The sequence below is a fragment of the Heteronotia binoei genome, chromosome 14 (assembly GCF_032191835.1).
Source record: "Heteronotia binoei isolate CCM8104 ecotype False Entrance Well chromosome 14, APGP_CSIRO_Hbin_v1, whole genome shotgun sequence".
NCBI classification, from domain to species: domain Eukaryota; kingdom Metazoa; phylum Chordata; class Lepidosauria; order Squamata; family Gekkonidae; genus Heteronotia; species Heteronotia binoei.
In genome coordinates, this window is record NC_083236.1 from 53,612,922 (window position 1) to 53,637,661 (window position 24,740).

At 46.7% G+C, this 24,740-nt stretch overlaps 1 protein-coding gene across 1 annotated transcript in view; it reads right to left on the minus strand.

Annotated features, from left to right (window-relative positions):
- The window catches only part of LOC132582619 (ATP-binding cassette sub-family C member 12-like), a 117,766-nt gene that overhangs the window by 88,026 nt on the left and 5,000 nt on the right, over positions 1-24,740 (minus strand). Inside the window, exons 2-7 of the mRNA XM_060254279.1 lie at positions 16,575-16,702; positions 10,202-10,368; positions 8,288-8,440; positions 4,708-4,855; positions 1,676-1,909; positions 363-536 (exon numbers count right to left, since the gene is read on the minus strand). Of these exons, the coding sequence (XP_060110262.1) occupies positions 363-536; positions 1,676-1,909; positions 4,708-4,855; positions 8,288-8,440; positions 10,202-10,368; positions 16,575-16,673 (975 nt within the window). The 5' untranslated portion in view covers positions 16,674-16,702. The remainder of the gene's footprint in view (positions 1-362; positions 537-1,675; positions 1,910-4,707; positions 4,856-8,287; positions 8,441-10,201; positions 10,369-16,574; positions 16,703-24,740) is intronic.

Below are 24,740 nucleotides of genomic sequence, written 5' to 3' on the forward strand. Positions count from 1 at the left end.
CAGATCAGATAACAGCAACCAATGATCGTGTGCAAAGACCCAGGTATGCTCAAATTGCAATATATAAGTAGCCATTATTAGTAATTTTTGTTCTTTGGAGGCATCTGAGTATCTGGCAAAATGGACGATGAAAGTTTATTTTGGAGTAAGATCCTCTCTTTGGCTGCACCCATATATCATTGGCTGTTATATATACAACTGTTGCTGTATACAGTAATGCTTTGCAGATGGATTTTCATGGTGCGGACAAGACAATCCAGTTATGAACCATTACTGTAGTGCAATGATAGCCTGCCATTTGATGACGGGTGGATGAAGCTTATTATTATTATAATAATTGTTCGAGATACTGATCGCGTTACCTGTAAAGGAGCAAACAGAATGTAAACCAACAGTCCAACGAGCGCTGTGGGACCAAGGATAAGGCACGAATAGATGGCACACGCGACCATCAGCACCGGCACGGAGATTGGCAGGGGACAAAACAAGGCCGCTTCGAACATCCGATAGCCGTCGTTAGCTAACAAATTGATCACCTGAAAGAAGCAAATAAATGGCAATGAGTTCCACAGGCGTTTGCTACCCTTGGCGAACTATGACTTGAGTGACCCTCCTCCATGTTCATTATAGAGAAATACGTTTGCTACGTTTGTAACATATTAATAATATTTCTTTAACACAGAGAAGAAAAAATCACTTCTAATTCGATGCCCCTTAAAGCCTGGTGTCCTACATAAATAGAGGCTTCCTTGGGAGGTGGTAGGCTCTCTTTCCTTGGAGGTTTTTAAGCAAAGGCTAGATGGCCATCTGACAGCAATGCTGATCCTGTGAACTTAGTGGAAGGTATTTGGGAATATCCTGCATTGCGCAGGGGGTTGGATTAGATGACCCTTGAGATCCCTTCCAACTCTATGATTCTATAACCCTATAGTATGCTTATATTGTTTAGGCTGTCTCCCAGTTTTTGACAACTAAGCAGTGGCCTCAGGTGGTTACTTTGAAAAATGGAGGAATGCAGATTACAGAAAGAAGTATTTAGCTCTTTCTTCCTATGCCCTTTCCATACTTCCAGGCTGCCAATAGCTTAATGGAAGCAAAAAGACAGGTTCTATGAAGCTATAGGCAGTGCCTGTCTTTTTCCTCCCGTTGAGAAAACCACAGCTTTGGTTGGGAATGGGCTATGTAAATCATGGAAGAGGTAGGAGTAGAAGGCTAGAAGCTATAAGATCATGGAAGAGGTATCAAGTGTTAGAATGCTTGCTGCCCTGTGGCCCCCTCCCTGATCTTCAAACATGGTGCTGCCAATCAGGGCTCTTTTTCTAGCAGGAGCTCATCTGCATATTAGGCCACGACCCACCGAAGTAGCCAATCCTCCTGGAGCTTACAGTAGGCCCTGTACTAACAGTCCTCTAAGCTCTAGGAGGATTGGCTACATCAGGGGGCATGGCCTAATATGCAAAGGAGTGCCTGCTAGAAAAAGAACCCTGCTGCCAATTAGCATAAGAGAAACAAAGAACATCCTAATGATCTCATATCAGGCTAGTTTGGCCTTAGATGACTGCAAACGCGGCATCAGTATTTCCTTTTTATAAATGTTTCACCAAACCCATTGTTAAAAACTGAACTCTTTGGGCAATCAACTTGGGTACAGAGGACACGCTTTCTGACCACTTACTTCTCCAACGGAAATGTGGGACAAAGTTTTAAACGCCAGCAGGTTCTCAAAGGCCACAGTGGACACAGCGACTTTTAACCTCATAGCGGTGCGGTAGTTGATAGCCCAGGTCAATGCCCAGAAAATTGCTTTGGTGAGCTCTGCGAGAAACAGCGCTATGCAGAGGCCGATCCCCTTTAGCACGTCCGTGGAGCCGCTTTCGCTGTGCTGGAGGATGTTATGGATGAGTACGGTCTACAAAGGAATTTCTCAATTATTTTGAGAAATGGAAAAACTCATTCCAAACCATTTTTGGTCCATTCACCTCTCAAACACAATACTGTAAAGCAGGGGTGGCCAACGGTAGCTCTCCAGATGTTTTTTGCCTACAACTCCCATCAGCCCCAGCCAGTAGGGCCAATGGCTGGGGCTGATGGGAGTTGAAGAAGAAGAAGAAGATATTGGATTTATATCCCGCCCTCCACTCCGAAGAGTCTCAGAGCGGCTCACCATCTCCTTTTACCTTCTTCCCCCACAACAGACACCCTGTGAGGTAGATGAAGATATTGGATTTATATCCCGCCCTCCACTCCGAAGAGTCTCAGAGCGGCTCGCAATCTCCTTTACCTTCCTCCCCCACAACAGACACCCTGTGAGGTAGAGGAAGATATTGGATTTATATCCCACCCTCCACTCCGAAGAGTCTCAGAGCGGCTCACAATCTCCTTTCCCTTCCTCCCCCACAACAGACACCCTGTGAGGTAGAGGAAGATATTGGATTTATATCCCGCCCTCCACTCCGAAGAGTCTCAGAGCGGCTCACCATCTCCTTTTACCTTCTTCCCCCACAACAGACACCCTGTGAGGTAGATGAAGATATTGGATTTATATCCCGCCCTCCACTCCGAAGAGTCTCAGAGCGGCTCACAATCTCCTTTACCTTCTTCCCCCACAACAGACACCCTGTGAGGTAGATGAAGATATTGGATTTATATCCCGCCCTCCACTCCGAAGAGTCTCAGAGCGGCTCGCAATCTCCTTTACCTTCCTCCCCCACAACAGACACCCTGTGAGGTAGATGAAGATATTGGATTTATATCCCGCCCTCCACTCCGAAGAGTCTCAGAGCGGCTCACAATCTCCTTTACCTTTCTCCCCCACAACAGACACCCTGTGAGGTAGATGAAGATATTGGATTTATATCCCGCCCTCCACTCCGAAGAGTCTCAGAGCGGCTCACAATCTCCTTTACCTTTCTCCCCCACAACAGACACCCTGTGAGGTAGATGAAGATATTGGATTTATATCCCGCCCTCCACTCCGAAGAGTCTCAGAGCGGCTCACAATCTCCTTTCCCTTCCTCCCCCACAACAGACACCCTGTGAGGTGGGTGGGGCTGGAGAGGGCTCTCACAGCAGCTGCCCTTTCAAGGACAACCTCTGCCAGAGCAATGGCTAACCCAAGGCCGTTCCAGCAGGTGCAAGTGGAGGAGTGGGGAATCAAACCTGGTTCTCCCAGATAAGAGTCCACACACTTAACCACTACACCAAACAGGAGTTGTAGGCAAAAAACATCTGGAGAGCTACTGTTGGCCACCCCTGCTATACAATACAGAGTGGTCTACTTTCCCATCATTATCCGAAGAACAAAGGATGCCAGCCTCCAGATGGAACCTGGAGTTCCCCTGGAATTTCAATTCATCACCAGACATCAGAGATCAGTTTCCCTGGAGAAGATGGAGGGTGGACTCTATGGTATTGTATCCCGTAGAATCCACTCATATCCACTGTATCCCTTATAGAGTCTATGGAGGTTCCCATCCTTTCCAGACCCCACCCCAAATTTTCTAGGAGTTTCTCAATTTGGATTTGGCAACTCTCCTCTCCCCCCGCCCCGACCCCGCTGGCAGCCAGGGGGATGGCTTTTTTAAAAAAAGTTATTTCACATGAACTACCAGATGCCATCTCATATTAAATCAGTCTACTGGTCTTTGGGGGCCAGTCTTGTCCACTCTGATGGGCAACACCTCTCCAAGGTCTCAGGCTGAGGCCATTTGCATCACCTAGTACCTGATCCTTTTATCTGGAGATGCTGGGGACTGAACCTGCTTTAGCCTTTTGCACGCCCAGCAGATGCTCTGCCACTGAGCCATGGCCTCTCCCTTTCATGAGAGAAGCATGCAAACAGTTCTGCTGAAGAAGAAGAAGGATCCCCCAAGGATCTACATTGGGGCCAATGCTGTTTTACTTGACGAGAATTGGCTACTAAAAGCCAGTTACTGTGGTGAACAGCAGGAGAATATGACCTCCTTGGTGGGCTTTCTGTGGCATCTGGTTCACCACTGCGGAAAAGAGACAGTGTGCTAGATGGACCCCTGGTCAGATTCAGCAGGGGTCTTTGTACTCAAAAGGCAGGCTTGCATTGATTCAGGCTACCGATGTTAGCATTTAGGGGAGGGACGGTGGCTCGGTGTTAGAGCATCTGATTGGTAAGTAGAAGGTCCCAGGTTCAGTCCCTGGCATCTCCAACTAAAAAGGGTCCAGGCAAATAGGTGTGAAAAACTTCAGCTGGAGACCCTGGAGAGCCGCTGCTAGACAATGCTGACTTTGATGGACTGAGGGTCTGATTCAGTATAAGGCAGCTTCATATGTTCATTTTCTATTTGGCCAGTGGGTCTCCAAGGCCTTGCTAGATTAATATAAGAAAGTTAAGTGCCATCAAGTTGCAGATAACTTACGGTGACCCCATGGGGGTTTCAAGGTAAGAGACATTCAGAGGTGGCCTTTCTTGCTCTTCTTTGGTGGGTCTCCCATCCAGGTACAAACCATACATAGCCAACCCTGCTTAGCTTCTAAGCTCTGACAGACTCGGGCTAGTCTGGCTGCCCTTGCAAAACCAGATCCTTTCACAATGGAGAACATACCTAGGGCTATCTGCATGTAGACTATCTACCCTGACAAAAAGCAAAATACACTTTTAAAATTAAATTTGCATTTTAATACACTTTTTTTAAAAAATGCATTTTTTTGCAAAGATCATCTCAAGCGACTCACCGGTCCTAAAGCACAAAAAATGATGCAAATGCAGTTTGCCAGGAGGTCTGTCAAAATCCGGGTCCTCTGGAACTGAAAAGCGACTCGGCCGAGAGATGCTTTCTCTGGTCCGTATTTTGCCAGCTCGGCTTCCCAGAGGAGTCGAAACCTGCCAAGAGCAAATGGCCACATTGTGCGGGGTCTCCTCCCATCCCGGACTGTTACAAAAACCTGCTTCCAGCATCCACTTCAGGACTCTGAATTCAGCAGGAGCACAGCTCCTGAACCTTTCTGACAGCCGCCCCCTCCTCTCCACCTACCTTATCTGTTGAATAGGAGGTGCAACTGCATAACAATCCCTGGATTAGGAGAGCAGGCAGCCAGCCAGCCACCAGGGGCTTTGCCACACCCCCAGCAGCCCTCATTAACCCCTGGAGAAGCCCACACCACCCTTTCTCCACTTCTTATGTGATTTGGGGCAGCAGGTGACTGGGGGGCGGCGACCAAGGAGAGCCCCAGGTGAGCGAAGCCTGCTTGGGCTGGCTGGATCTCTAGCCAGCCCAAGCAGGCCTCGCTCGCCCGGGGCTCTCCTTTCCAGAATTGGGTTGCTTTTGGCTGGTGGGGGGGGTGGGGTGGCATATGCTAATAAATTATGCTAACAAGCTGCACCACCTATTTTTCTACAAAATGACCCCTCGTTGTACCCATTTGTGCTATGGTCATCAGGTCCCTCTGGGCAGGGTCAGATTAACAAATAGGCCGAGTAGGCACTGGCCTATGGGCCGCCATGCTTTTAGAGGCCCCGGGCTGGCTTTTCCCCCTGGTTTCCCCCCTGCTTGCAGCCCTTCCAGCCTGCACACGCAGCCAGCAACTGAGCTTCTCTTTGCCTGGTGTGGCTGATACTGAATTGCTGACGTTATCGCCAAGTTTAATTCTCTCTGCCTTTCAGCTTTGTCAAAGTGGCTTTTGAGAAGGTCCCTGCAGGCTGCAGCGGGGGCCACTTCCTGTGGGGCAGGCACTAAGACTCTGAGACTGCAAGGGCCCCCCACCCCCACCCCAAGATCTAGAGGCCTCCACAGGGTTTAATCCAGCAGTGCCTCAGCAGCCAACAGGAATGGGGAAAGGGCTTACCAGGAGCAGAGAGTCTCACCCGATGTTTCAGAGATGTCCCTGATGTGACTTCCAATGTCACCTGGAAGTGATGTAGGCACATTGGGGGTGTCGGGGTGACACTGGTTTAGTGGCAAACCTGACGTGCCTAAATCATTTCCGGGTCATACTGAAGTCCCATTGGGGATGTTGCTAAAACGCTGGGTCTGACTCTCCTTTTTTGCAGTAAGTCCCACCTGTCAGTGGGGCATGCGAGCAAGGGACCAGGGCCCCCACTGGGGGGGGGCGGGTCTGGCATGTGTTAAGGAGAGGCCACAATATGTCAATCAAGGGAGTGTTTCTATAGTCCAGCACTTCATAAGGGGGAATTAAAAAACTAATGGAACTGTACTGCACAGAGATCACTGGTTGTGGAATTCTAAAGGGGTAAGCATATTTATAGCGCTGTCCTAAACAGAGTTATGACCCTCTAAGTCCATTGAACTCAAAAGATGTTAGAAGCGTGTAAGTTAGGGATTCCCAGCATGGTGCCTGTGGGTGCCACAGTGCCAAGCGACAACTTTTCGGGAGTCTGCCAGGTTTTTATAGAAAAAGGGTGGGGCCATGTGGGTCTTTTGCCCAGCAAGCCTTCTGATGGACCATGGGAGACTGGATTGGCTGTGTGGATTCCTAAAAACATCGCTTTGGTAGCAGCTGCCTCCACAGCACAAGAATTTTCACTGTGTGATTGAAGAGCCAGCGTAGTGTAGTGGTTAAGAGCGGGGGACTCTGATCTGGAGGGCCGGTTTTGATTCCGCACTCCTCCTCCACCTGAAGCCCGCTGGGTGACCTTGGGCTAGGCGCAGTTCTCTCAGAACTCTCTCAGCCCCACCTGCCTCCCAAGGTGCCTGTTGTGGGGAGAGGAAGGGAAAGGGATTGTAAGTCACTTTGAGACTCCTTAGAGTAGAAAAAAGCGGGGTAGACAAAAACGACTCTTCTGCTTCATAAGCTGCAGTAGCTGGTGAGTGGCTGCCTCTGCCTCCTGTAGCAGCCATTTTGTTGCAGGCTGTTTTGGAATTCGAAAGGTGCCCGCAGCCTTTAAAAGGTGTCATTCCTGAAAATTTACTTATTTATTTCTGTTGATCCATAACACCCCCCCCCCCCACACACACACACACTCCCGTGAACGGTTCAGGGCGGCTTCCAACACTATGAACTCCACAGCATTATACCCTCCAGGACAGGAGTCCCTCCCCTACCCAAACCCTGCGCTTCCCAGACTCCATCCTCCAAATTTCCCAGCCCGCCATTGACATTCCTTCTACCCCCAACTCCTGACAGCTCATTGGCTTCCCCCCAGCCTAGCTTGGCCACCTTTATCTGCGCAACAGTTGGATTCTGGCCTTTTCTCACTGTCCCAGCCAGCAGAAGATAGCTATAAAAATGACTGTTTCGTTTTCCTATTGCATTCTCCCGAGCTCAGTTTCTCCCCTCAACAATGGGACTAATAGGGACCTTCTCTGGAAAGCCACTGTGAAGATGGAGGAGGCAAAGAAGACAGAAATTTAGCATGAAGATAGCTATAAAAATGACTGCTTCTTGTTGCATTCTTCTGAGCTCAGTTTCTCCCCTAAACAATGGGACTAATAAGGACATTCTCTGGAAAGCCACTGTGAAGACGGAGGAGGCAAAGAAGATCGAAATTTAGCATGAAGATAGTTATAAAAATGGCTGTTTCATTTTCCTATTGCATTCTCCCGAGCTCAGTTTCTCCCCTAAACAATGGGACTAATAGGGACCTTCTCTGGAAAGCCACTGTGAAGACGGAGGAGGCAAAGAAGATCGAAATTTAGCATGAAGATAGTTATAAAAATGGCTGTTTCATTTTCCTATTGCATTCTCCCGAGCTCAGTTTCTCCCCTAAACAATGGGACTAATAGGGACCTTCTCTGGAAAGCTGCTTTGAAGATGGAGGAGGCAAAGAAGATAGAAATTTAGCATGAAGATAGCTATAAAGATGGCTGTTTCGTTTTCTTGTTGCATTCTTCCGAGATCAGTTTCTCCCCTAAACAATGGGACTAATAAGGACATTCTCTGGAAAGCCACTGTGAAGACGGAGGAGGCAAAGAAGATCGAAATTTAGCATGAAGATAGTTATAAAAATGGCTGTTTCATTTTCCTATTGCATTCTTCCAAGCTCAGTTTCTCCCCTAAACAGTGGGACTAATAAGAACCTTCTCTGGAAAGCCACTGTGAAGATGGAGGAGGCAAAGAAGATAGAAATTTAGCATGTGATGAAAATTTTACACAAATGTTGGCCCTTTGCTTCGCCTCCCGCCCTGTATTGCCACTCGGTTACAGGAAGGAAGCAGCAGGAAGCTTTAAGGAGTGTTATTTTGCCGCTAAGAACTGCTCGTTAGACCCCCAAAGTCCAGGGAAATGCAAACCGTTGTTCCTTTAGGTTTCTATCCTGAGAGCTCTTAGGTATACAGTGGTGTCAAAGTAATGCTACCTTTTGGCGTTCGGCTCCGAACTGTCGTAATACGATAATGGAGGTAAAGTGTCCACGTTGATATTGTGTTTGCTTCCCTTCATCATTATGAATGAAATCCAGGAGAACGTTGCGAATGAGACCAGCCCTGCATCATCCACCGGACTGGCAGATCTGCAGGAAAATAAACAAATCGATGAGAGATTCTAGCCACATTTCGGCAATTTATTAAGTCACCTGTTGCTCCTGTGAAGGTAGGCACAGAAACCTATGAATTAATAACCTCTAAATCATTCTCTCATTAACAGCTTTGCTAAGGTTAACAAGACATTCAATTAAATTGCTGAGCAGTTGGGTTAGAACTGATAAAAGGAAGTACTTCTTCACCCAAAGGGTGATTAACACATGGAATTCGCTGCCACAGGAGGTGGTGGCAGATACAAGCATAGACAGCTTCAAGAGGTGATTGGATAAATGTATGGAGCAGAGGTCCATCAGTGGCTATTAGCCACAGCTTATCGTTGGAACTCTCTATCTGGGGCAGTGATGCTCTGTATTCTTGGTGCTTGGGGTGGGGGCACAGTGGGAGGGCTTCTATTGTCCTGGCCCCACTTGTGGACCTCCTGATGGCACTGGGGGGGGGGGGTTGGCCACTGTGTGACACAGAGTGTTGGACTGGATGGGCCACTGGCCTGATCCAATATGGCTTCGCTTATGTTCTTAAGGTCTTGCAAACTGAGGGCCCTGGCTTCCTTCACTGAGTCAATCAATCAAACTATCTGATATTCCAAGGACAGGCAGAGGGGCCAGTTGGCAACCTTGCCAAAACCCCAGTAGTCCACTGAACGTCTTATGAACCATTGTTCATTTAGGCATAGTTTTTCTTTGTTGTGCAGAGGTCACAGTATACTAACTCACTGGATTACCTTGGGCCAGTCTCAGACTCTCGAACTAATCTACCTCACAGGGTTGTTCTGACAAAGAAAATGGGATTAATACAGTGATACAATGGAGAAGGAGGGAACTGTTGTAAACCATTTTTGGGAGAAAAATGTGGCATAAACAAAGTAAATAAAATAGATTTGACGTGACCTCTAAGCTGTTGAGTACAAATGCTGGTTAAAAACCAAGCAGCCAAGCAATTTGATAGGTCACCCTGACCATTCAAGGCAACTTCCAACAATAGCAAGACCTGTTAAGAAGTCATTTGGTTGTGTGTGAAAGCAGGAATCTTGCCACGCTCTGGATCATATTGTGAAGCTAGTCGAAGCTCTAAATGAAACGAGGGCTTATAAAGTGCTACCTCGTTGCTGCGCTGTGGTGCTGTGTTAAAAATACATCATTGGAATACTTTATTACCACTTCTGGACTCCTCTGGATACATTTCGACCGGGGATCCGCAAAGATTTGGAGGAACGTTCTTTGTTCTTCTGACATTAAGTTGTAATTGAATTATTTGGAATTTCGGTCCTTGTTATTTGTATTATTGTGTGTTCTATTGTCAGGGTATGTTTGATTTCAGTATTCTGTATGAGGGTGTTTAAGAATATTTATACTCCCCCCCCCCTATATTGTGTTTGTTTGTATCAATTTGGAGGCTGAATATCACAGAACCTGTGTGTTTTCTCCTTGCCACTCTCTACCATGATTCTCTTGTTGGTTGCATCCACCTGGGGATTGGCAACCCTATCTCCCATCCAAGTACTAACCAGGACTTTGACTGAAATAAATAAATATTGATTGATTGATTGATTGACTAACCAGGACTGACCCTGCTTAGCTTCTGAGATCTGCTGAGACCATGCTAGCCTGGGATATTGAGTTAGGGCCCAGTGGTGGATGGGGAAAACTCCCCCCCCCCCCCACAAAAAGTCTCTTTTTAAATGTGTTTTATCATTGTATTCAGAATTTGTTTTTTAAAAATGCAGAACCTGCCTTTTTTTCAAGCGGATGGGAATCATCGTTTTTAAACTCGGGGAATATTTCCGGCAAAAAGTCTTTTCGTCCTCCGTGTGGTCCAAGTCAGGACGCAGATAAAGCTCCGAAGAAATCATCCTGGTGGTTTTCAGGTACCAGGACTCCTTGTCCTCTGTGAAATTTCTCTTTGAAACAAATAGGCAAAAAAAGAGGCTGTTAATCTTCATGACATCTCTTAACATTTTTCCTTCCAAATCTAAACTGGCTTGGTTTTTGCTGGGAAAAGGGAGAACGATATTGTAAGCTGCTGTGAGGTATATATCTAAAGAAATAGAAGGCAGCCAGAACGGTCGACTTATTCTGCTGTTGACATTTTTGATATTGCACATTTTCTTTTTGTGACCTTCTCTTGCTTGTGTATACCCATGTGGAGGTTGTCAACCCTACCCCCAATAGCTCATGGACATTCAATGAAATTGCTAAGCAGTCAGGTTAGAACAGATAAAAAGAAGTACTTCTTTACCCAAAGGGTGATTAACACATGGAATTCACTGCCACAGCAGGTGGCAGTGGCTATAAGCATGGACGGCTTCAAGAGGGAATTGGATAAGCATATGGAGCAGAGATCCATCAGTGGCTATTAACCACAGGGCATAGATGGAACACTCTGTCTGGGGCGGTGATGCTCTGTATTCTTGGTACTTGAGGGGGGGGGTAACAGTGGAAGGGCTTCTAGTGTCCTGGCCCCACTGATGGACCTCCTGATGGTGCCTGGGTTTTTTGGCCACTGTGTGACACAGAGTGTTGGACTGGATGGGCCATTGGCCTGATCCAACATGGCTTCTCTTATGTTCTTATGTGTGACACAGAGTGTTGGACTGGATGGGCCATTGGCCTGATCCAACATGGCTTCACTTATGTTCTTATGATTTGGTGGCCAGTTGCTTTCCAGCTTGGGGAAACTGACCCAAATGGCACCTAAATAAACTGGATCTGCTTAAGTATCATCCATTCCTCATCAAGTATGCTATTGGGGGTAGGGCTGACACCGCCAAGTGGGTATACACAAACAAGAGAAGGTCACAAAAAGAAAATGTGCAGTATCAAAATAAAATAGGTTGTCATGACCGAATTACAAACACTTTTTCAAACGCATTCCACTAATTTATAAGTAAATATGAATCTCCAGTTCTCGTGTATGAAAAACACATTTTCAATAAAGTCACTGAAAACCATTCATCTCTGTTTAATGTCCAATAGCATGCTGATACATAATGGAGATTCTCTGATAGGATTCGACTTCCTATAGGCTTAAAAGAACAAAGCTCTTTGATGTTCTCAAACTACAGTCCAAAGATCCGTGATCTATATTTTAACTATTCCCTGGTCTCAGCAATGAGCAGTCGCCTTGGAACGCTCGTTTCACTCGTGGTTTCCTCCTGGTCAGGCCAATCCAAAATCCAATATCCAAAGGTTTAACCACAGACACAAAAACCCCAAAGTAATCGCTCATCAGTTGGCATTCACTCTCAGAATTGACAGACACTGAATACATTTGAAAATGTGTTAGTAATTTCCTCACAACAAGCTGTGGTTTTTTTGATACTGCACATCCTCCAGGTTAGGGCTAGAGAGGGCCTGGAATTATAATTGATCTCTAGATTACATAAATATCATTTTTTTTGTCCATTTATTCCAACTTCTCCTAGAGAAAATGGCAGCTTTGGAAGGTGGCTTGCATGGCACTATACCCTACCAAGGTCCCTCCCTTCCCTAAACCCCACTCATCTGGCTCCTCCCTCAAATCTCCAGGTATTTCTGAAGCCAGAGTTGACAACCCTGCTTTGAAGCCTGTTAGCTTCCCATGTGCTTCCATTTCCAAGTACAGTTTCAGAGGGTAGCTAGGTTGGTCTGAAGAAAAAGAGCTAGAATTGAGGCCAGTGACACTTTAGAGCAGGGGTGGGGAACCTCCATCCTGAGGGCCATATACAGCCCTCGAGGTCACTTGGTGTGGACCTCGGGGATTGCTGGACCAAACCAAGCCATATGGCAGCCTCCCTGGGGCCTGGCTGGTCAGAGAGGATCGTGGGGCCCAGCCGCGCTGTGCAGCAGCCTCCCCAGGGCCAGGCAGGGATCACAGGGCACAGATGTACTGTGCGGCTGGCCGGCCAGAATTGCTACAGGGCCTGAAAAAGTTACTGTCACAGTTCAGTTTGCACTTGATTATCCCAGATGGTGTGACCTAATATGCTAATATTAGGGGAAATGGTCTAATATGCTACTGAGTTCCTACTGGTTTTTTTCTACAAAAAAGCCCTGAAGCTATGGATTTGCCTAGGGCGGCTTTTTAAGTTGATATTTTTTTATGGCCCGCAAATGATGTTATAAATATCCATATGGCCCTTGGCAGAATAAAGGTTTCCCACCCCTGCTTTAGAGACCAGTGATATGGGGTGGTGGTGGTGGGATAAACTTTCTGGAAACAAAGCTCCCTTGGTCAGATACAAGAGCTTTGAGCGCCAAAGGCTTATATCCTGAAAAACTTTTTAGTCTCTGAGGTGCTATTGGATTCAAATCTAATATTTCCAAGTAGGTTCTTATTAAATTATAAGATTCAGGAGCAGGGCTTTTTTTGAGCAGAAATGCAGTTCCAGCTGGCTTGGTGTCAGGGGGCTTAGCCTAATATGCAAATGAGGCCCTGCTGGACTTTTTCTACAAAAATGCCCTGCATGAAACAATGGTGGTGTCAGGGGGCGTGGCCTAATATGCAAATGAACTCCTGCTCGGCTTTTTCTACCAAAAAAGCCCTGTTTGGGAGGCAGATGAATTGAGGACATGTGCTGAACTAGCTCTACACTACAATTTGTGATGCCGTGCTGTCCAAAGCCCAAGGATTTTTGGGGCTTTTTTTTTGTGTGTGTGGGGGGGGTGTTCTGGATGAACTAACTTGGATAGTCCAGGGCAGGGCTTTTTTTTCTTAGCAAGAACGCAGTTCCAGCTGGTTTTGCATCAGGGGATGTGACCTGATATGCAAATGAGTCCCTGCTAAGCTTTTTCTACAAAAAAGCCCTGTGTGGAACATTGGTGATGTCAGGGGGTGTGGCCTGATATGCAAATGAGTCCCTGCTGGGCTTTTTCTACACCCCCCCCTAGTCCATTCTAACCTGATCTTGCTAGCGCTTGGAAGCTAAGCACGGTCAGTCCTGGATGGGAGACCACCAAGGAAGTCCAAGGTTGTGACGCAGAGGTAGGCAACGGCAAACCTTCTCTAAACGTCTCTTGCTTTGAAAACCCCAGAGGGTTGCAGAAGTCAGCTGCAGCTTGATGGCAAACAAAAGGGGGGGGGGTGAACTTTGACTTTGGTGACCCACCACCATTCAATACAGAGAAAAGCAAGAAGTCTGGAATACGTGTTTTACTTACTGGGCATTCAAAATGAACTATGTAAAAAAAAAAAAAGTTCTTCAGAAGCCCTCCACGTTTCATCAAGTTATCTACAGAAGACCAGAATCAAGAGACAAGGAGATTCTAGAAGCTGGTTGATGCCAAACAAGCCAGGAGAAGAGCCTCCTCTTGCCTTTCCGGCACCCCCCCCCCCCCAAAATCTAGCACCCTGGGCAGTCACCTATGTGTCTGGTGGTAGAGCTGGCCCTGACTGTCCATCCCATCAGTGGGTTGGATCTTACCACCATTTGAGCGGGTGAATAAGAGGGAAGATGCCTCTTTTAAGGCAATCTGTGCTAGAGACTGCTATATCCACAGGCATGTAGTAGCAGACCACACTATGAACAGGAATGACAATCATGTACCTTTCTGCGCCTTGGGAATATTCCTTTTAAGAAGCTCTGCTCTGCTGCCTTATTTCAGTCTTCTGCCTCCTATGACATGCTGCACAGATCTCCTTTCTCTCCTCCCTCCCCCCACCCTTTTTCTCTTAGTTCACTTCTACCTGGAAGGAAACCTTTTGGCATTCATGCCCATTGAGCTATCTTCCCCAACTGACCAGCTCAACGGTCATTCTGAACCTGCAGTGAACATTCCAGAACACGGGAGGGACCATGACTCAGGGGCCGAGCATCTGCTTGGCACTCAGAAGGTCCCAGGTTCCATCTTCGGCTTCTCCAGCTTGAAAAGGATGATGTAGAACAGGAGTGGCCAAACAGCGACTCGGGAGCCACATGTGGCTCTTTCACACATACCGTGTGGCTCTTGAAGCCCCCACTGCCTTGTCGGCAGGGTTAGAGAAGGTGTTTCTCTCTTTAAATCACTTCTCCAAGCAAAGCCAGACAGTGACTTGGAGAATGCATTAAGTTAAAGTTAAGTTAAAATTAAAGTTGCTTTCTTTCCACCCTTCCTTCCTTCCTTCCTTCCTTCCTTCCTTCCTTCCTTCCTTCCTTCCTTCCTTCCTTCCTTCCTTCCATCCCTCCCTCAAGCATCTGATGTTTATTCTATGTGACTCTTACATTAAGCAACTTTGGCCACTCCTGGTGTAGAAGTTGATGTGGGAAACCTCTACCTTGAGAGAGCTGTTGCCAGTCAGAGTAGACAAGACTGCTCTTGACCAGTTCCGCAGGGCCTGCAAGACCGTCCTTTTCAGACAAGCCTACATTGATATCGACTGCTGAGCTGCTAGGGATAAAGGAACCGCCATCTATAATACTATTATGGAACTATTTAAACTGGCAGAACCAGCGCCAGAATATTTTTATTGCTGCCAGACACATTTAACTTAACTTAAATTATGCATTTTAATTCTATTAACGGGTTTTTATGTTTAATTTTTAATTGTTAAATTTAAAGTTTTACCTATCTATGTAAATGTATGAAATGTTGTTAGCCGCCCTGAGCCGCCTAGGCGGGGAGGGCGGGATACAAATAAAATCTACTATTATTATTATGATAGGCCAGCTAGGGTTGCCAGCCTCTAGTCTAGACGATAAAAATATAAATTCAACAGGTTCTGATGTGTAAATATGGAACAATACAATCAACACCGGAAATATACTTAATATCACACCAAAGTGTGTAAAAAAGGTAAAGGCGGTCCCCCTATACAAGCACCAGTCGTTTCTGACTCTGGGGTGACATCGCATCACGATGTTTTCATGGCAGACTTTGTAAAGGGTGGTTTGCCATTTCCTTCCCCAGCCATCTACACTTTACCTCCAACAAGCTGGGTACTCATTTTATTGACCTCGGAAGGATGGAAGACTGAGTCAAGCTTGAGCTGGCTACCTGAACCCAGTTTCCGACAGGATCGAACTCATGTCGTGAGCAGAGAGCTTGGACTGCAATACTGCAGCTTACCACTCTGCGCCATGGGACAAACATATATTTTAGTGACATAGACTCAACAACATTTAAACATACAGTAATGCTTCCAGAATAGCAGCTGGTTACAAAACGCAATCATGGAAGAAGTCTAACAGTGAAAAAGTCCACACCACTCCATATATGGGGCAAAGCCCACTTTCTTTGCACATCTCTTTGTCCTGTTGCCTTCTGTGCTGCTACCAAGGAATCCAAAAAATTCCGCTATAAACTAAGGTCACCAGCTTCCACAATACTCAGAACTTTGCTTTTTATACTGGTTTAAGGGTTGCCAGGTTTGACTCAGGAAATATCTGGGAACTTTGGGAGTGGAGCAAGGAGTGAGGTTGTGACAAGCATTAATGAACTCTAAAGAGTGTTCTGGCCATCACATTTAAAGGGACAGCGCTCCTTTTAAATGCCTTCCCTTCACTGAAAATAATGGAGGAGGGGGGCACCTTCTTCGGGGGCTTATAGAATTGGACCCCCTGGTCCAATCTTTTTGAAACCAGTTTTGTTTTTTAGGAGAGACTCCAGATGCTATGCTCAAAATTTGGTGCCTTTACTTCAAAAAATAGCTTCCCCCCCACCCCCGAGCCCCAGATACCCACAGATCAATTCTTCATTATAACCAGTCTCCATAGGATGTATTGGAGTGCCCAGCAGACATTTAACACACACACCCTCTTTCTGATAACCCTGAAGCTGGGGGGGGAGGCCTCCAAACCAGGAGATTCCCTGCCACCAACTGTGGATTGGCAAGCCTAACAGGTATAGATCTTTGCCTTTCAGCTCCTTTCTCCCAATCTCCAGGGCTTTTTTGTAGCAGGAACTCCTTTGCATATTAGGCTACACCTCCCTGATGTACCCTTTGCATATTAGGCCACACCTCCCTGATGTAGCCAATCCTTCAAGAGCTTACAGGGCTCTTAGCACAGGGCCTACTGTAAGCTCCAAGAGGATTGGCTACATCAGGTGTGTGTGGCCTAATATGCAAAGGCTACATCAGGGAGGTGTGGCCTAATATGCAAATGAGTTTCTGCTACAAAAAAAGCCCTGCAGTCTCAATATCTGTACTTACGTAGGTCAAGCCGATCACTCCATTCTTCTCCACGGGCTCCTTTTCAGCCTTTGTGCTATTGCTGGATTCGGAAATATGTTTATTCGTCTTCTTGGCCATTCTCTTTTAAGATTGCAGCTCTGGAATCTCTGCAGCCAGAGAGAAATGAGACAAGGAGGGAGTTACGGACTTCTCAGACATTTGAGTGATTCGAAAAGCACTTTCGGAAACACCCTCCTGCATCCGGTCGAACCACAGGACGGGTGGGAGTGGGGGAGAGAAAACATATAGGAACACATAGGAAGCATACCACCCCAAAAAAGAGAGCAAATTATAATTAGAGTAAATCCATTTCCACATGGTGGGTGTTTCTTTCGGCTTCTGATGCTCTGCAATAAGTTAAAAATCAAAAACCATTTTGATTTCTCGTTTCAAAGTTCCAAACACCCTGACAAAAGAAATAAATGAAATGTCAGACCGCACCTTCCTGGACTCCCTCAGATTCTTCTCTGAAGCAAACACCAAGGATGCCCATTCACTCAGCCGGCTGCTCAAGTTCTGACAGAAGCAACAATCCAGTGGGCCTTTACTCTCTCTATTTTGGTAACAGGGCACCGTGAAAGCTGCAAGCCTAGGCACACTTCCTTGGAAGCAGGGCTTTTTTTGTAAAAAAAAAGCCCAGCAGGAACTCATTTGCATAACAGGCCACACACCCTGACTCCACCGTTGTTTCACACGGGGGGGGGGGTGTAGAAAAAGCCCAGCAGGAACTCATTTTGATATTAGGCCATGCCCCCTGATTCCAAGCTAACCGGAACTGCGTTCCTGTGCATTCCCGCTCAAAAAAAGCCCTGCTTGGAAGTAAGTTCTATGCAATGCTGAGTAAACACGTGTAGGATCAGACTGTTGCTGCTTCTTTGTTCTGTTTTGTTGCATCTCCTTGAGTCCATTTACAAATATTGTTAAAGGTATAGGCAGTCCCCTGTGCAAACACCAGTTGTTTCCGACTCTGGGGGTGACGTTGCTTTCACAATGTTTTCACAGCAGACTTTTTACACGGTGGTCTGCCGTTGCCTTCCTCAGTCATCTACGCTTTCTCCCCAGCAAGTTGGGTACTTATTTTACCGACCTCGGAAGTATGGAAGGCTGAGTCAACCTCGAGCCGGCTACCTGAACCCAGCTTCTGCTGGGATTGAACTCAGGTTGTGAGCAGAGCTTGGACTGCAGTACTGCAGCTTACCACTCTGCACCACAGGGCAAACATATATTTTAGTGACAAAGACTGTGGGTATCTGGGGCTCTGGGAAGGACTGTTTTTTGAGGTAGAGGGACCAAATTTTCAGCATAGCTTGTGGAGCCTTTCCTCAAAACACACTCCACGTTTTAAAAAGATTGGACCAGGAAGTTCAATTCTATGAGCCTCAAAAGAGGGTGCCCCTATCCTTCATTATTTCCAAATGGCGGGAAGGCATTTAAAAGGTGCACTGTCCCTTTAAATGTGATGGCCAGAACTCCCTTTGGAGTTCAATCATGCTTGTCACAATCTTGCTTCTGGCTCCACCCCCAAAGTCTTCTGGCTCCACCCCCAAAGTCTTCTGGCTCCACTCCCAAAGTCCCCAGATATTTCTTGAGTCAGACCTGGCAACCCTAGGGATGTGTTTCCGAGTGCCCTCGTTTGCTTCTTCTTCAAAACATGAGATGTTTCCGAAAAGTAGCCAGTTAGAAGCAGGAGGCATGGCCAGGGGCAGTCATGACAGAAAACTTTGGACTCCTCTACACCCCTGTTGTGTAGCATCAGGCAGTAAATTAGTAACTAGGGAAAAGAGAGGCTATAATTATTTACTGTGGGTTTGCTGAACCCAGTTACTTGGCTCCCTTTCTGTTACTATTTTCCCCTGTGAGGGTCAACTGTTGTTTTCTCAGCTAGTGGGTTATACAAGAAAAGTCATCCAGCTTAACTGCAAGAAGCCAACCATCGCAGCAGTGAGCAAAACAGTCCAAGAAAGCAAAGAAAGAGTTCACACATTCGCTAGAACTTCAGTGGACAGGCCATAGCTCAGTGCTAGAGCATCTGTTTGACATGCAGAAGATCCCAAGTTCAATCCCCTGCATTTCCAGTTAGTAAGAGATGTGTGAAAGACCTCCCCCTGAGACCCTGGAGAACAGCTGCCAGTCTGAGTAGACAATACTGACCCTGATGGACTAATGGTTTGTTGTAGTATAAGGCAGCTTCATGTGTTCGAGGTGTTAGTGTTGTGGATAGTGATTACAGAGTCATACTAGGATCTGAGAGCTCCAGGTTCAAATCTTCACCTTGCCATCTATCTCACTGGATGATCTTAGGCCAGTTCTGGCCAACCTCCTAGGGTTGCTGAAAGGATTACAATGTGATTTGGTGCACCAGGTACACGGCCCTGAATTTGGGGGGGGGATTAAGATAGTGCTGGATAGAATTAGACATCAACTATCTTTAGTTAGTTCAGTTTATTAAATTTATACCCCACCCTCCCCACCAAGGCAGGCTCAGGGCAGCTTGGGTACCACAGGCTTTTTTTTGTAGAAACAGCCCAGCAGGAACTCATTTGCATATTAGGCCAAACCCCTTATGTCATCATTGTTTCACACGGGGCTTTTTTTGTAGACAAAGCCCAGCAGGAACTTATTTGTATACTAGACCACACCCCTGATGTCATCATTGTTTCACACAGGGCTTTTTTAATAGACAAAGCCCAGCGGAACTCATTTGCATATTATTTACTGTGGGTTTGCTGGATCCAGTTACTTGGCTCCCTTTCTGTTACACCCCCTGATGCCAAGCCAGCTAGAACTGTGTTCCTGTGCGTTTCTGCTTTAAAAAACAACAACCTTGAGTACCACTGTGACGTCAGTTAAACCAATCAATTAATAATTCCCAAAATTGTATTAAAGGAAACGCCCCAGTACATTTTATGGTAGTGGAAGGATTTGAATCCAGGTCTCTCAAGTCCTGCATTTGACTTATTGAAGATGATTTTTAAAAGCCTGTCTTAATGTTGCCTTCAAGGTGGTTTACAAAAAAGTTGTCTATTCCAGCCTATTCCAAATGCACCAGAACAAAGTCCTCTGACCCTGTTTGGTTTCTCATCCTCTCATTCCAAGTTGACCTTCCTTTTGGAAGAAAATGTTCCAGGTCTTGAAACAGTTCCCAGCAATGCCTGACTATCCAGATCAATTATAGGATGACCTGTTGACCCCCTCTCACTTCTCCCAACTTTGCCAAAGAGAAATGCAGACCGAGCACCTTCTGTGTCAGGCCGACGTTAACCAGTGATTCCCCAACAGGTCTTGGCCACAATGTTCCCTCTAAACTGAGTTGGTGTTTATTTCTTTATTTATATCTATTTATTTAATCCGATTTATATCCCGCCCTCCCCTGTCGGCCTGAGGGCGGCTAACAACGTATAAAAGCAACGTGAAATATTTTTAAAAACAAAATATACAATAAAATCATTTCCATACATTTTATAATCATTCAAAGTCCAAGATGCTCGTTGATGTTCTGGTTATTCTGATGTTTCTGGTTACAGTTATGTTAGTTCAGTGAGACTGTCGGTGCTGTGGAATAACAGCCACCTCCCCTTAACCATTGATGGCAAGTTTGAACAGTTCGGTCTTACAGGCCCTGCGGAACTGTGGCAGGTCACACAAAGCCCTGATGTTTCCGGAGAGGGCATTCCACAGAGCAGGGGCTGTTACCAAGAATGCTCTGGGTCTGGTGGTGGACAATTGAGCTTCTTTTGGTCCAGGGATCTTAAGAAGATTTTAGGACCCTGAACGTAGTGCTGTCTGCAGGCAGCCAGTGTAGTGTGAGCTAGCTCACAGCTTTTTAGCCTCCAGCTCACCGATTTTTGTCTTCGCTCAGGAAAGATGGCCCCAGAGCAAACTAACTGATGCAGTAGCCAAGTTACTCGCTCACAACTTTCATGCCAGCAGGTCACAAAGTAGAATTTTTGCGCCCAAGATGCCACAGCTTAGAGGGAGCATTTCTCGTGGCCAGTGTTCCCCCTAAGCTGAGTTAGCGTGAGTTAGCTCACAGATCTTTAGCCTCCAGCTCACACATTTTTGTCTTAGCTCAGGAAAAATGGCCCCAGAGCACAATAATTTATGCAGTAGCTCACCACTTTAATGCCAGGAGCTCACAAAGTAGAATTTTTGCTCACAAGACTCTGCACCTTAGAGGGAACATTGCCTGGGCCACCACAATCTCCACCACTGTGTTGCCTCGTGCCCATTTCCTTTTCCCAGAAAGCACCTCTTTGCCAAGCTTGACTTTCCTCGACCTCACTGGAGTAGGAGGTGCTTCAGGAAGAGCCTGTGGCATCAGTTGCATGTTCATAGGGAACATGACTCATGTGATAATTCCACAAGCACACCATGCCAGAAGCAGCACCAGCCGTCGACTGTCTGGCACCCTAGGCAAGGCCAACTTCCTGTGCCCCCCCCCCCCTTTGCACTGATTACATCACATGGGGGTGCCCATTTTGGCTATTGAGCAAGCCTGGCAAAGCAAGTCATGATCCAGAAGGAAGCAAGAGAGAGGGCGAAGGAAGCAGATGACAGCCAGTTGCTCGGGGGCCTGATAGGAGCCCTTTGGGGGCCTCATTCGGCCCCCAGGCCGCATGTTTGACACCCCTGGTCTAGATGGAACAGTACAGGGCTTTTTTTGTAGCAGGAAATCCTTTGCATATTATGCCACACCTTCCCGATGCAGCCAATCCTCCAAGAGCTTACAGGGCTCTTAGTGCAGGGCCTACTGTAAGCTCCAGGAAGATTGGCTACATCAGGAGTGTGTGGCCTAATATGCAAAGGAGTTCCTGCTACAAAAAAAAGCCCTGGAACAATATGTCTGGGACAGTGATACGTTGTATTCTTGGCGCTTAGGAGGCAACCCTGGAAGGGCTTCTGGAGTTCTGGGCCTGCTGGTAAACCTCCTGATGCACCTGGGGCTTTGGGGCCACTGGACGACACAGAGGGCTAGACTGGATGGGCTGCTGGCCTGATCCAACATGGCTTTGCTTATGGTCTGTCCATCTGCAGGACCGCCTTTCTCCACATGTTCCCCAGAGAGCACTGTGTTCAGGGACAAAAAATCTATTGTCCATCCCTGGACCAAGGGAGGCTAGGTTGCGGCAGACGTGAGCTAGGGCCTTCTCAGTGGCAGCACCAGAATTGTGGAATGCTCTCCCGGAGGCCAGAAGGGCCCTGCAGGATCTCTCTACTTTCCGCAGGGCCTGTAAGACCGAACTGTTTCGACAGGCCTTTGAGATCTAACCAGGAGAGAGCTGCCACCCTATATCATTATAGAGTACTATGTGATCACTGCTTATATTATATTGCAGTGATACAGCACCATGAAATGTTTTTAAAATTTTAAATTGTAATTATCATTTATTGGTTTTAATCTGTAAAACTGAATGTTGTTAGCAGCCCTGAGTCCGCTTGCGGAGAGGGCGGGATAGAAATTTAAAGTAATAAATAAATAAATGTTCTTGACGATCATCCCTCTGATGTTCAGAAGAGCATCGCTGAAGTCGCTCCGCTTGCTTTGCGCATCTCCCCTTCCTGACAAATATTTCCAAATCAATCAAAACTCCCCCCCCCCCATTTTGGAAGCAGGGGGACAACAAATTATGCAAAAGACATGCAAATTGGCTTAAACGGCACACTTTATTCTGAGTGACAAGCGACGCTGTCGTCTTGGCACAGAGTACAAGGAGTCCCGATTAGCAAACGAGTGTGAAATTAGCGTTATTAGTCATTCTTCCCATTCTTCTTATTGATTTGGAAAATTACACACTTTGTCTTTTTCACTTTGGTCATTAACGGGGAGAGTATTTATTGCAAGCGCCTACGAGACAATTAGCGACGGGGGGGGGGGGGGGCTCTGTGGAAAAGGCACCAGCCACTGGGTTTCTTTGCAAATGCATTTGGCAAAGAGGGCTCCTGTGATCTCTTTCAGGGGCAGAAACTCTGGCCAGAAAGGCCCAGTCACCAGGCTTTAGCATGAAAAATGGGCCAAACGTTTTGCAACAGGTCAGTGATGGTTGCTGCCCATGATGTACTTCCTGGAGTAAATAATGAGCAGTAGTGATGGACACTGACCTGGGTGGCCCAGGCTAGCCTGATCTCATCAGATCTTGGAAGCTAAGCAGGGTTGGCCCTGGTCAGTACTTGGATGGGAGACCAGCAAGGAAGTCCCAGGTCACTACGCAGAGGAAGGCAACAGCAAACCACCTCTGTTAATCTCTTGCTTCAAAATCCCTACAGGGTTGCCATACGTTGGCTGCAACTTCCACCACTAATAGAAGATGAAGAAGAAGATATTGGATTTATACCCTGCCCTTCACTCTGAATCTCAGAGTGGCTCATAATCTCCTTTACCTTCCTCCCCCACGACAGACACCCTGTGAGGTAGGTGGGAGTGAGAGAGCTCTCACAGATGCTGCCTTTTCAAGGACAACTCCTACGAGAGCTGTGGCTGACCCAAGGCCATTCTAGCAGCTGCAAGTGGAGGAGTGGGGAATCAAACCCAGTTCTCCCAGATAAGAATTAGCACACAACCACTAGAACAAACTGAAAGCTACCTAAGTGAAGAGATAGTTCAGGTTATGGGAGAAGGCTGGCGTGTGCACCCTAATATGCAAAGGAGTTCCTGGCTACAAAAAAGCCCTGCAGGTAATACTTTGAATGTGAGCAAGGAATGGTCCCATCTGGAGCTAAGAAAAGATCTAATCCCCTCCCCAGTGCATGAGCACAAGTCAGCTCTTGAACACAAGCATGTGTGAAGCTGCTTTCAACTGAATCAGTTCCTTGGTCCTTCACAATCAGTATTGTCCACTCAGACTGGCAGCTGCTCTCCAGGGTCGTGAGCAGAGGTCTTTCACATCCCCTTCACCTTGATCTTTTTAACTGGAAATATTGGGGCTTGAACCTGGGGCCTTTTGCATGCAAAGCAGAGACTCTTCCGCTGAGCCCCTCCCTTATCCTGAAGCCCCAGCCCCTTTCAGGGATGAGAGCTGTCTTGGAAAATTAGCCCTGAGACCAGTGGAATTTGGGATGACATGAGCTGATGGGAGAGGGGAAGGGATGGAATTTGAAGAGTCACAAACTTTGAGGGAGGGATCCGCTTTGTGTTTAACCTGAATTGTTCTGTCTTGAAAAAGCGGAAGTTGTCGGGTCAGAAATGCCTGTATTTGAAATATAACCTCTTAAACTGGCGCGAAGAGTGCTCCAGATGGGGCTACCCATTGCCTGGTCCATCTTAGCAGGGGCCTTCCTTGCTCACCTTCAAAGTGTTACCTGCAGGGCTTTTTTTGTAGCAGGACCTCCTTTGCATATTAGGCTGCACACCCCTGAAGTAGCCAGTCCTCCAAGAGCTTGCAGGCCTTTTAGTACAGAACCTACTGTAGGCTCCAGGAGGATTTGCTACATCAGGGAGGTGTGGTCTAATACGCAAAGGAGTTCCTGCTACAAAAAAGCCCTGATTACCTGTGAGAAGCAGAGGTGATTGGCTATTGCCTTCCCCTGTAGAGTCTTCCTTGGTGATCCCCCATCCAAGAACTGACCCCAGCAAGGGGCTTTCAAGGAAAATGAGAAGCAGAGGTAGTTTGCCATTGCCTCTCTCTGTCTGCAGAGTCTTCCTGGCTGGTCTCTTCTTCAAGTACTGACTTAGCTTAGCTTCCAAGATCTGATGAGATGGGGCTACTCCATGCCATCTTCCCTTGCCCTCCCCTGGAACTGCCTCCAAATTCCCAGGAATTCCCTGAGTCAGAGTTGGCTACCCTGAATATATAATTTTAGAAGACTCTATAGGTTCCTCGCAGTGGTTCGGTTCAGTTCAAATTGATTAGTCTTGGCTGCAAGTCAAGTATGTGTTTTGTAAGAGACTTTACTAGCTGTTTTTGGGTTATTGCTGATTATTATCCTGGTTATTGCTGATTATGATCTCGTTTTGAACTGATGACTTCACTCTCTTACGTAAGCTCTCTTTGAATCCGTATGGAGAGGATATAAATATTTTGAATTAGCAAACGAAAAAAACTCCTTCAAAATGCATTTGTTCATTTAAAAGTTTTTACATCCTGCCTCATGACAAAATCCTCGAGGAGGCTTGCACACAAACAAAAGTTAACCTGGGAATTCAAAAGA